Below are 12,051 nucleotides of genomic sequence, written 5' to 3' on the forward strand. Positions count from 1 at the left end.
CTCTTGATCTCAAGCTACCTGCTACGTGAGATGGGGGAGGGAGAACTTCAAGGGGAGAGTCTGACTTTCAGGAACGACTGTGGAGAAACGTAATGCACATTAATGGTGAGATTAAAGGATTAGATTCGATTCACACCCTGGTCAAAATGAAATCTCAGCCTGCTTTTTGTGTTCCGTGCAGTGGGCCAGAGCTGTGACAGTGGTGTTACAGACCTTGGCATCCTCAAGAGTGCACAGAGGAAGAGAGGTCTGGTCCCTGATTTCTGTGTGTTTCCTGCTCTGCTGCAAGTGTCATCTTGCATGTGAAATACTGCTAAGTAGCTTCTCTTGTGATCTGTGTAGAACGTGAGCGATGGTTCTACCTTTCTCTTACTCCTGGTGCTGGATATTTTCTCAAGGAATTTCTCAGGGGAATTCTTTCTCTGAGGCAAATAGATTACAAACAGATACTGGAATCCCTTAAATAAAAACAAACAAAAAAACCACAACAAAACAAAAAAAAACCCCAAACCAAACACAAAAAAACCCAAACAACAAAAAACCTCCTTCTGTAAAGCACTTATTGGATGTAGCTTGGTATTAAAGAGTCTTGTGCACTAAATTACAGTCTATAGTGGAACTGTTTCAATAGTAACTTTGCATGTGAAGTCTGGACTCAATTTCCAAGGTCAGATTTCTGGTGTGAATACCTGATTCCAGAATTGACATATGTTAGAATAGTTCCATCACTGAAATTCATTATTGTGTTCCAATGAAGACAGCTAAATACATAGAAAGCAAGTTCTCTTTTCAAGTATTTTTTCAAGCAAATATTCATAGAAAGAACTCAGACAGCTTGACGCTTTCTGTACTTTTTTGTTTCCCCTTCAAATATTTTGTAAACTGTTATTTCCTAGCTTAGGTGGTGTTGTATTCTTAGTGCTTGTGGAAAAGCTCCATTCTTCAGCCATGCCAGCTCTTACTCTTTTTTGTTAAACATCTTCCAATTTCTCATTTATCTGATAAGATATCTGTCCTGGTTTGGGCTGTGACAATGTCCAAAACTAAACACAGTATTTAAGGTACAATTTCCTATCCAGTTGCAGTAACAGTGCTCTTAGTTACACAGTCTAATTTTAGTGGGTTTTTTCTGCTTTTTCTGCTAACCTATTCCTTGCATACTCATTAGTAGGTTGGTGCCTATTGAACCTGTGTCTCCTCAAACATCAGTGCTTTGGTCTCACAGAATATGTGGTTTGAATTGTTTCTCTGGGGGTCTGTTTGTCGGTATTTTTTCAAGGTTTACTATTTCTGCTGCATTTGTTATGGTGCTTTGAGGTTCGGGATTACTTGCACATTCTTCTAACAATTTATATCTAGTTATTTAGAGTGATTTATTGCCCTATATTTACTCACATTCCCAGATCACTGTTAGCACCAAATAATACAGGGCCCAGCACTCTCCATTAGGCTGTGCACTCCTGGGACTCAGCCCTGATAGCCGAGAGTGTATTTGATGTTGCCTGGAGGTGACTCAGGCTCTTTGCATACTGTTGCCCTAAACTTGTAAATCAAAATAAGCTTTATTAGCTTGCCCAAGTTAAATAGTCTAGAGGCTGTTCATCGGTGTAATAGTAAAATAGCCAGCCAGAGAGTTAAGAAGAAACTGTTGCCACATGAATTTAAACTGGAAGACAGAGGGACAAGCTACTGTCATCATTAGTGGCTCTGTGAAGAGATAAAACTACACTTTTCAGCCCCAGATTCTGTGGGTTTCCTAAGAGATACAGGCAGCTGTGTGGGAGCTGTGCCAGAGAAGTCCCACCTCCTCATGAGGCTGTTGGGTACTCCATCATGTTCTTGCTAATAGCTACTTGAATATGTTCTCTTCTTCCTGACAGGTCCATGGGAAGTGTGTGTGCAGACACAACACAGCAGGGGACCACTGTGAGAAATGTGCACCCCTTTACAATGATCAGCCTTGGAAGCCAGGAGATGGAAAAACTGGGGCACCAAATGAGTGCAAAAGTAAGTGAGAGGGAGTTACTGATCCAGATTTTCAAGATGAATGCTCACTCTGCCAGGAGGCACTAATGGTACTACTGCAGAAACTGGGGATAAGTTGCTGGTCATTGATGGAAAACTTCAGTATGTGTGTTGTTTTACTGCAGTTGACCCATCTGGGCTATTGGGAAGTGGAGTTGACAAGGCAGAAATCTGTTCTTCATGCAGCCACCTCCCCTCATTTGTTTTAGCATTCTGGAGTTTCGTGCAGAGCTTATGATACCATCAAGCTGCCTTGTCTTAATGTAAGAACACCACAGAGCTCGCAAACACCCAAGGTTCTCAGACCCTACTGGGATTCTCATGCTGTGTTGCAGTTCCTAGTTTTCATGAAATCAAGGTTTTCAGGCAGATGAAATGTGTTTTATTCAGATATTTCCTCCATGATTCATGGTAGGAACATTACACCACTTGAACAGTAGTGCTGTGTCCTTTATATAAGGCTGAAATATATTCTCTCATGTCCCACCAGAGTGTCGCTGTCACAACCATGCTGATAGCTGCCACTTTGACCTGAGTGTTTGGCTGGCATCAGGAAAACGCAGTGGTGGAGTCTGTGACAACTGCAAACATAACACAGAGGGACATCGGTGTCAAAGATGCAAACCGGGGTATTACCGGGACAGAGGGAAACCCATGTCTTCTGCTGAGGTCTGCAAACGTAAGTGTTGTTACATGGGCTGGGGTCAGAGGGTGGAAGAATCATTAAAAGAATGATTAAAAGAAATCAATAACTCATGTAGAAGTAACTCTTGAGTATTAGTATCCTTTCTTTGCATTCTGTTCCTAGACTACAGTTTTCTGTTTTTCTGTGTCTATTTCCCCTGCTGGCATCACACGTTATTTCTGTGGTAACTGCCTCAGTTCTCCAAATGAATTGAATTCTGGGGAAAGGTACATTATTCATGTGCTTGCTTTTAAAATAATATAGGGGTTTTTTTTTTCTTCAGGCACATTTCAATTAGCTGATTTTTTTCTGCATCTCTCAAGACTGTGTGTGCCTGTGTAGTATTGTGAAATTCCATTTGATTGTGCAACATCTGTGCACATAACTATATATAATAATGGTTGGGAACAAATACATCAGACCTCACTTAGACTTATTTCTGGATTATACAACTGTATTATGGGGTGCTCTGCAGGATGTGTTAGGAAAAAACTCAGGCATGGAGGTACTTATATGTACAGTCTAATGATTAAGGTAGTTTGCACCCAGCCAGTCTGGAACATAGCCCGTGTATCCCTTACTTGGTGTAAATATTTCCTAAGTATCCTGCCAGGCTTCACACATCTGATTCCATCTGCCATCTATTTGGGAGGTTGCTATTTTCATCAATATACATAATTTCATTTCTTTCTTTGGGTAGTTTTCTTTCCCAATAGCTCAGACATCAGTTGCCAGCACAGAGAAATTCATCCTCTGTCATCTAGACTCATAGTCATTGGCATCATGTCCTTTTGAAGCTTTCCTGAACCTCTTAAACACTCAGGTGACAAACACTCCTCTCCCTAAGACTGTATGGCTTGTGCTATTGCTTAAATTTTCTGTGTGCAACCCATCCTATGTTTCTGCTCTTTGGTATTCTTTCCATTGGATTTTAGTGCCAGCATAGGCTGATTCCATACCCCCACCTTCTTTTCAGTTTCAAAACATTCATCACAAACACTGATCAGACCTGGCTGGGAGTGAGTTTATCTAACCCTGTATCCCTGTATCCCATAGTGTTCTACCATGACCCCTTTCTATGCCTGTTTCTACTCTGAGCAGATTTGATTCAGGGAAATATTGTAATGAGAATAAATGGTTGTGCCAGAAGATTAGTTTTTGATCTCACAGTTCCTGAAAGAATCTCTGTATGAACTCTTGTATTTAACAGGCAGGGTGATGGTGTAGTAACCAACATCAGGTGTAATACTAGATAACTGCTAAAGCCAAGGAGCACTGGAGAGCAGCAAAGAGGAAAAAACATTGTTTGAAAATCCAGCCTATCTGTGTGGAAACCTTAGACCAGTCTGCCTGGATGAAATCAGACCTTGACTCTCCCCCTGACCCTTTTGTCTGGTCTGGTTACAGGCCTCTCAGTACCTCCTGCCAATACTCTGCATAGCAAAAGAAAAGCTGTTTAGAAATTTGCCTTGTTGAAAGAGCTTTATTCCTACCATGCCAGTCAAGCACAATAATGTTCTTTTTACCTGGGAAGATGCTGCTGCCAGAAAGAAGGCCCCCAAATGCAATTGTTTCCACTCTCACCTGCATGCTCAGGCCTAGATACTTGCCATCCCACGTTAGCCACCTGAATGTTATATGTCTTTTCTAGGCTGCCTGTACAGTCAGTGGAGAAACAGTGGGACCTCTAGGGAAAGATTTTTTGCAGTCTAATGTAGATGGCAGAGACAGATGAGCTGAATTGTCCTCTAGAGGATAACTGTTTCTCTTCCTTGACATGAGGTATTCTGGATAACCAGCCTGCACTAGAGTTTCTTTTGGTTGAGAACAGGGTTTGATTCTGCAGCACTGCAAATAGGTAAGCATGAGCCTATCTGTGCATGATTCAAGTTAACAGGACATTTCACAGGTGTGTGAGGGCATGCGTGAATACTTGCCACACCAAGGAAAGGGCACTGCATCTCACTACAGAGTGACAGCAGACTGAGAGGTGCACCGTGTGTGTACCTGTGTGGATATAGAAGGGGCATTGCAGATATAACTCCAGAGCTATGAAAAACCTGGGAGAGGGATGGTTGGCCTGTGCCTTTTCTCTTTTATTTAAGATGAGGAGAATTCCCACAATAACATATGACAATAACTTAGTAGGGTAGTGTTTTGTATGATGAAAGAACAGATGCCCAGATACTGGGCCATGTAGTTTGCAGGTAGTGTCTTAAGTGTGCTCTTCGTGTTGAGCTGAACCTCTGCAGAGGATTTTCAGGGAATGTGTCACTACTTTGGTTATTATCAGTGACAGTAACACCAGCACAGAGTTGTTTTGGCTAAAACAGACTCAGTTTGACAGAGGGCAGATTTTACCTCCAGGACCCTCTTCACCTCCTTTTGCCTAAAGCTGATATTAAACTGAAAGGCCTCAAGCTGGATGCAAAATAGAGGCCCTCTTCTTAATCCTCCAGGTTGCAAAATTTGAATTGCTTTTCAACTTAATCTGATGTGGTCTGAGTAAATGATTCAGATTGTGTAACCCTAAAAACAACTCTGGTTACTAATTTTAAAATGTTAGCATTTTGAGCATTGCTAATACATAAGAAATTAGACAACTAGACTACCAGGTACATTCCTCTCATACCTCAGCCTGCTGATCATAAATTGGAGAGCAGCTACATCTGGATTAGTCTGTCTGTAAGGATTTAAATGTACCAGTTCCAAAGCATCATCTCACTTTGAGAAAACCACGCAAACAATGCCCAACACCACCAAATGAAAAACCCACCCACTAGACAAGTGATGAAAAATAGTGGAAAACTTCAAACAGCAGACTGAATGGGTTATTTTGGTGAGAGCAACTGAGTCCTCAGCCTCCCATTTTGAACTCAGAGGGAAAAAAAAAAAGCCTCAATGGGAGATCAAAACTTGACCCTTCTGTACAGTAGATACTGAGCTGGGAAAGGAAATCTGATGAAAAAGCTGAATGAAATGCTGTGCTAATCCCTTTGAGAAAGCACGCTTGAAGAGTGCTCTGCCATCCAGAGCAAAGTCTAGGTTCAGCTGTGACATCCCCCTCAGGCTCCCAGAAAGTTAACAGGACATTGCCCAGACCCAGAAAGAGTCTTTAAGCATTAGTCATAATAATGAACAGCATTCTCTCTTAATCACTGCTAGGGAAAAAAAAAGTTGTATAACAATTGGTTGTCATGGCACTATCCAAACCACCTTTGCTGACCCTCCAATGTGAAACTGCAAAGACATTCTCTTAAAAAGAAATTTTTAAAAAATTGAAATTTGACATGTAAATGTGAATCTGGTAGTCTTTTTGTCTGCAGAAGCATCCTGCCTCCAGTCCCTTTGCTTCTCCAATGCCTTGCAGCTGGGATGAATGAGAGCCAGGTCATGTGCAGAGGGTTGTTTTGATACTGCTTAGATCTACAGTAAAGGGAAAAAAAAAAAAAAAAAAAAAAAAAAAAAAAGAAAGGAAGGCATGAAAACAGCCCCAGAGCAAGGCACACACCTGCCTGTTATTGGGGGTGACAACGCAGGATTAAGTAGTTTGGATATAGACTTGTATGGGAGCTTTGATTCGGAAGCCTAATCGTTTCCTAACCAATGGTTACAAAAGCTGCTGTATCTTTGGCTCTTTCCTGTGGTTTATTTGGAAGCTTAAGGGATCCTCCTGAAATGGCACCATCTTTTGTACTCACCCTTTGCTTAGCTTAAAAATAATGCAGGCATGTAGACCCATTAAAACGGGTCTCCAGGAAAACAAGCTTTTTTACTCTAAGCACAAGGGATGAACATTAAAATGTGCCCAGATGCACATGCACGCACACACACACACTCTGAAAAGCTTTGCTTCTCATCCTTTTACTTCTGAGCAGAGGGAGTGAACTTTTAATTGTAATATCACAAAAGGCTGATCACATCTTGGTTCAAAGTCTGTCTTAATCAGCCCTGACCACACACACAGCTGTCTATCTTATTTCCTTCATTTAAGAAACATGATTGGCTGAGTCAGTCCCCCCATCTGACATGCTTTAAAAATTGCCCTGATCTGGCCAGATGCTCCGAAGATGCACATGTGTGCATTTCAGATTCAGAAGACTTTGGCTGATTTTTTCATTTTTCCTGCTTTTCATCAAATAGCCAGAGTGGCCTCCTAGCTATATCTTATGCAGTATTATTAGACAATTTAAGGCAAGGTGCCCTGAAGCCCACTGAATTACTTGGAGAACTTGTTATTTTCCTGGAAGTAGGGACCATATCATCACAACAAATATTATATTTTATGTCTGTGTCTAATTACATAGGAAAGACAGATGTGCAGAGGACAGATTTATTGAGGACTTGAGTGGAATCCACTGTATGAATTATTTATTTTTCATTTTTCCTTGTCTCCTCCTTTTTACAGTAGTTTGTGACAATACAAACTCTATACAGGAGTGGGACTAAAAGGCAAGAGGGTACTTTGTGATACTTCATGACTGATGACCAGTTCTAAAATACAGCACTGAAATTTTTCATTACACTGCTGTCAAGAGGAGAACACAAATAAACCAGCCCTCTCTGAGCCAGAACTGTCTGCACACCGTCCCTAACATAATTGATGATGCCTTTGACAAACAGGGGCATTGTCATGTTGGCTGCTGTTTTGTTAGACAGGGAGGCGGATGGAGAGAAAACTCGGGTTTGCCAAGAGAAAAGAAGCAAAAAGCAGCAGAGAAAGATACTGTGTTGTCAAGTATTGGGAAAAGCAAAAGGGTGAGGTTTTGGAAACTTGCTTTTATGTTTATGTTAACAGATTAATCTACAAATCTGTGGTACTATTAAACAGATCAAATACAGTCATTAAGAGCTGCCCCTTCAGCATGTGACAAGTGGGCTCTTATTTTGGGAGTTACCTTAGATGCACAACTGGGATTTTGGCCGTAACACTCTGGAAGCCAGACAATGCACACACCCAAGCTGAAATGCTAAATAAACACAGACTGAGTAAAGAGTTTGCAAGTCACTTGTATAACTCATCTGAAAGTGTTGTGCATATATTGATACAGCTTGCTTTCTGATCCATTATTTAGAACCTGTCCCAATTTCTAATTGGGAAATATGCCCTACATTTCTTTTGAGAAAATTAATTTTCCTGAACTATAGCCTCAAAATGACAAAAAAAAAAAAAAAAGCCAAACCCACAAACCACTCTTTTCCTGCCTCCTCATTAGCTTCTGCCAATGCTGCCAGTCACTGTCCTGTAATACTTTCCCTTAGGGACAGAATGGGAGAAGGTGTCATAGTCCCATCTAGTCTCAGTTGGTGACAGGTAGACTAATGATGCTAAGGATTTACCCATCTATTATGTGACCATAACTGATGAAACGTGAAAACTGGAAATAGAAATAAAGAGGGACCCAGAAGCTGAAGAAATATAAGAAAGCTGTATTGAAAAGTCCACAGGTAGATCCTACATAAAGAAATACCACAGTGAATTCAGAAACCTGGATAGAAGCCAATCCAGATGTTGTCAACCTCTTACTTCTTGTGGCTGACCTGTTTACAGTAAAGAAAGCATGAGTTTCCACTCCTTATCCCCAAATCTGAGACATCCAGTCTTTTGAGTGATAGACAGAATTAAGTGTCTCCTCTTCTAGGGTGATGTAGTCAGTCCTGTAAAAATCTGGGCAAAAATAATTCAAGTTTAGCAGCAACAAATCAGAACTTGTCTTTGAAACTGTCAGTGCTAATGAGAACTTTGTTACACCTGGTCTCCAGAACTGACAGCAAAATCCCTGGGTTTGCTCCCAAAGTCAAGAATGCTTTGAGGCAAAGAGGCAAGCCTGCTGCCATCCTCCAACCAGCTTATTGTGTTGAGGACATTGCCCATGACAGCATGCTGATTTTCTGTCCTTGGGCCATTGTGCCTTGAAAACAACTGACTGAGATCTGTCTACAGTAGAGTGTAATAATATTATTAAAAATACTGGCATAAAGAACACAGAGCATGATGAAAAAAACTACTATGTAGTAAGCAGATCAGAAGAGAAATGCCCTTTAAAGAAAATTGCTCACTCTTTCTCTTGTATTTTCAAAAGACATTTTCTTTTCTTGAGCATCAAATATGAGGTTGCAGATGAAAGTGAATCTGTCCCTGCTACAGTTAACGATTTTGGAATTATATACTTGCCCCTTTCCCTTGGAAAATGATGTGTGGAATCAGTGTTCATTTGGTCTTTTATCTGTGAGCTCATGAAGAAAAGTAGTTTGATTAGAAGCAATGATGGACAAACTTCAAAAGCTTTGCAAATTGTGTTTTGATCAGATAAGCATCAAAAAGGCTGGCCCCTGATCCAAGCTATCTAAACACCTTGGGTATCCAACATTTAACTGAAAATCTGTCAAAGTGGGGTTTGGCCACAAGATTTTTATTTCTGCTCTCTTCCAGCTGGATGCAGAAGTGGTGCATTTCCTTTTCAGTCTCTGCTACAAGCAAAAGCCAGGGCACACTGCTTTCTTAATAAAGAGGGGGGAAATAAATAAATACATGAGCTGAGATACAGAAGCTTAGAGTTCATCTCAGTTCTCATTTTAATCAAACTTGCTTGAATGTCAGAAATGAGAGGCTATGTTTATTGACTGTATTTTACCTTTACAGAGATGTTAGCACAAGGCTTGACCATCTCAGCTCACCTATGAGATGGAGACGAGTCAACTATGCTGGCTTTGCACAACTGTACATCACTTTCACCACACACTCCCTGATTTCATCACATTGGGAGTGTACTGGTGGTGTGGGATTATGACAATTTACTGTCTGTGAAAGCAGAGTTGCCCACAGGAGCTGTAACTATCTGTTTTGCTCTCAAGTTGCCTTGAGTTGCCAGGCTGCTACCAAATTGGCAATAGCATTAGAAAGATCTGGGTGTTTTTTTCCTCTTATTTGCTCATCTCCAGCTGCATGTAAAATACATCTAGTGAGTTTATAGATCTTCTCTCATTCTGTTGGCTTTCCTTATAATAAATTTGCTTATGCATTTGTAAAAAAAAAAATTTATCATAGAATCATTTTAGTTGGAAAAGGAATTGTGACTCCACTGCTGCTCCGGGCAGCCTATTCCAATGCTTGACAACTCTCAGGTAGCTGTAGACATCAATAATTTCTCCCCTCAGCCTCTTCTCCAGGCTAAACACCCCTAGTTCTCTCAGCCACTCCTTGTTAAACTTGTGCTCTAGACCCTTCCCCAGCTTTGTTGCCCTTCTCTGGACATGCTCCAGCACCTTAATGGCTTTCTTGTAGTGAGGGGTCAAAACTGCACACAATATTTGAGGTGTGGCCTCATCACTGCCCTAGTCCCTCTGGACACACTATTTCTGATCCAAGCCAGGCTGGTGTTTGCCTTCTTGGACACCTGCATGTGCTGATGGCTTACTTGACTTCCTTACACACACAGAGTACTGCATGGTGAGATGTGTCCCTTATCTCTGGGACTGGCACTGAAGGAAATTTGTGTACTTTATGGAGGCAGAAATTGAAAAAATAATACCTGCATAAACCACATTTGACCCCAGAGGAAATCGTAGATTTGCGATCTCCGTGTTCACAGGAAAGACAGCATAGGCAATACCTATCCTTTTTTTCCTCATCCATGCTGGTCAATCTTCTTGCAAAACAATTTAAATTACCTGAAAGCCCCTTTAGAAGTAAACACACAGTGCAGGCTCCCTGCCATTGCTTCAAACCCCTGTATGGTCAAGGTTTGTGTAGCAGGGAAGAACTGACCTTTACACTTAAATAGGACCCAGTTGTAATTGTTTTCCTATGTTTAATGAATTAAAATGAAACAAAAATAGTATTGCAAATGTTGGCTGACAGTGCAATGGTTACCTATTCTGATCTAAAACTGCTAAGCATAAGGCAGAAGGTCTGAGTTCATCAGCCTTCCAAAAATGTCACTTTAGCAGACGACCTCTGGGCACAACATCTCAGTCACCTCTTCCCTTATCTCCCTCCACAGCTTGTGCCTGTCAGCCCATGGGTTCAGCCAACGCAACTTTCAGCAGGAGCTGGCGATGCCACCCCAAGACGGGATTCTGCTACTGCAAGCCGGGTGTGGCCGGCCCCAAGTGTGACAGATGTCTCATGGGCTACTGGGGCTTCGGAGAAAACGGCTGTCGCCCTTGTGACTGTGCCAGAGACTGCGATCAGCACACTGGGAAATGTTTCAATGGGTAAAGAAGCCCTCCTTTAGGTTCTCTTTGAGCTGGGATTCTGTGAAATGAAACCGAGATTAACTGAAATACTGCAGCAAGGACAGGAATTGGAGGATGTTAGAGGGTGCACAATCACTTGAAAAAGGTGGCTGTAAATTGTAGAAGTTTTTTAAGATGCCGTCTGGTGGCTGGCATACTGTTATGTGCATTGTATTATCCAAGGCAATCTTGAAATGAGGACTTCTTGTAGTAATCATTGAAAGTTCCCCAATCCCATGGGAATATGTACAGCATCTTTAAATACACCTGTTTGCCTCCTAAATTAGAAGGAAGGGCCAGGAGAGCTTGTGTCTCATCTGTGCCCAGGGTAAAATTAATTAAAAGGTCTCCCTCTTGTTTCTAGAGGGCAGGCATATGTCTATACTTCAAACATGCATTAATCAGTACAGAAATTCCATGATTTGCTGAGTGACTGCAGGTGTCCTCAGTTCCTAGTGACACCAACAAGCGGTCACTAACTTTGAGCAACTTAATTCACTAAAACCAAACAAATAAAAGAAAAAAAAAAGGCCCAATACATAGTTACTTTAAAAAATCCTAAGCAGCAGTGGTAAGGCCTAAGTAAAAGTCCTGATCTTGTGATCTCTCTGTATAGCATGAATTCTTGGTTTTATTGCCACTCCTAACCTGAAAAAGGCAGCTCTCCTGTCTGGATTCAGGCACATGCTACAAACACCTGCTTCACTCCCATCTCATCTTCTAACCAAGCCTTCTGTTTTATGTGTCCCCCCAGCTATGACAATGAGCCATTCTTTAACATCCCCATTGGGGGACGAATCCCCGAGCTTGTGCATGTACCAATGAATGAGAGCCAAGAGGAGTGGAAATGGAATGACCATGAGCAGGGATTTTCTGCACTGAGACACCCAGGTATCCCCCAGAGTCTGGGAACACTTTGTAACTTCACTCAGTGCCAATTCTTTCCTCTCTCCAAGCAAACTTAATTTCCCCCACATATCTCTAGTTAGTCTGTCCCCCATCTGCTGGCAACATCTGCTAATGTGAACTATCCAGAGGTTATCATTCCACTTACACTGTTATTTTCCAAACCAGCTGTACTATCCCACTGGCAAATCATGAAT

The 12,051-nt window shown here is 41.5% G+C and overlaps 1 protein-coding gene across 2 annotated transcripts in view; it reads left to right on the forward strand.

Moving 5' to 3' along the window:
• The window catches only part of LOC139801580 (netrin-4-like), a 45,454-nt gene that overhangs the window by 28,175 nt on the left and 5,228 nt on the right, over positions 1 to 12,051 (forward strand). For both annotated transcript variants that reach the window (XM_071756006.1, XM_071756005.1), the window contains exons 4-7: positions 1,881 to 2,007; positions 2,516 to 2,704; positions 10,714 to 10,927; positions 11,703 to 11,839. In XM_071756006.1, coding sequence (XP_071612107.1) covers positions 1,881 to 2,007; positions 2,516 to 2,704; positions 10,714 to 10,927; positions 11,703 to 11,839 — 667 coding nt within the window. The remainder of the gene's footprint in view (positions 1 to 1,880; positions 2,008 to 2,515; positions 2,705 to 10,713; positions 10,928 to 11,702; positions 11,840 to 12,051) is intronic.

This window comes from Heliangelus exortis, chromosome 12 (genome assembly GCF_036169615.1).
Source record: "Heliangelus exortis chromosome 12, bHelExo1.hap1, whole genome shotgun sequence".
Classification (NCBI taxonomy): Eukaryota; Metazoa; Chordata; class Aves; order Apodiformes; family Trochilidae; genus Heliangelus; species Heliangelus exortis.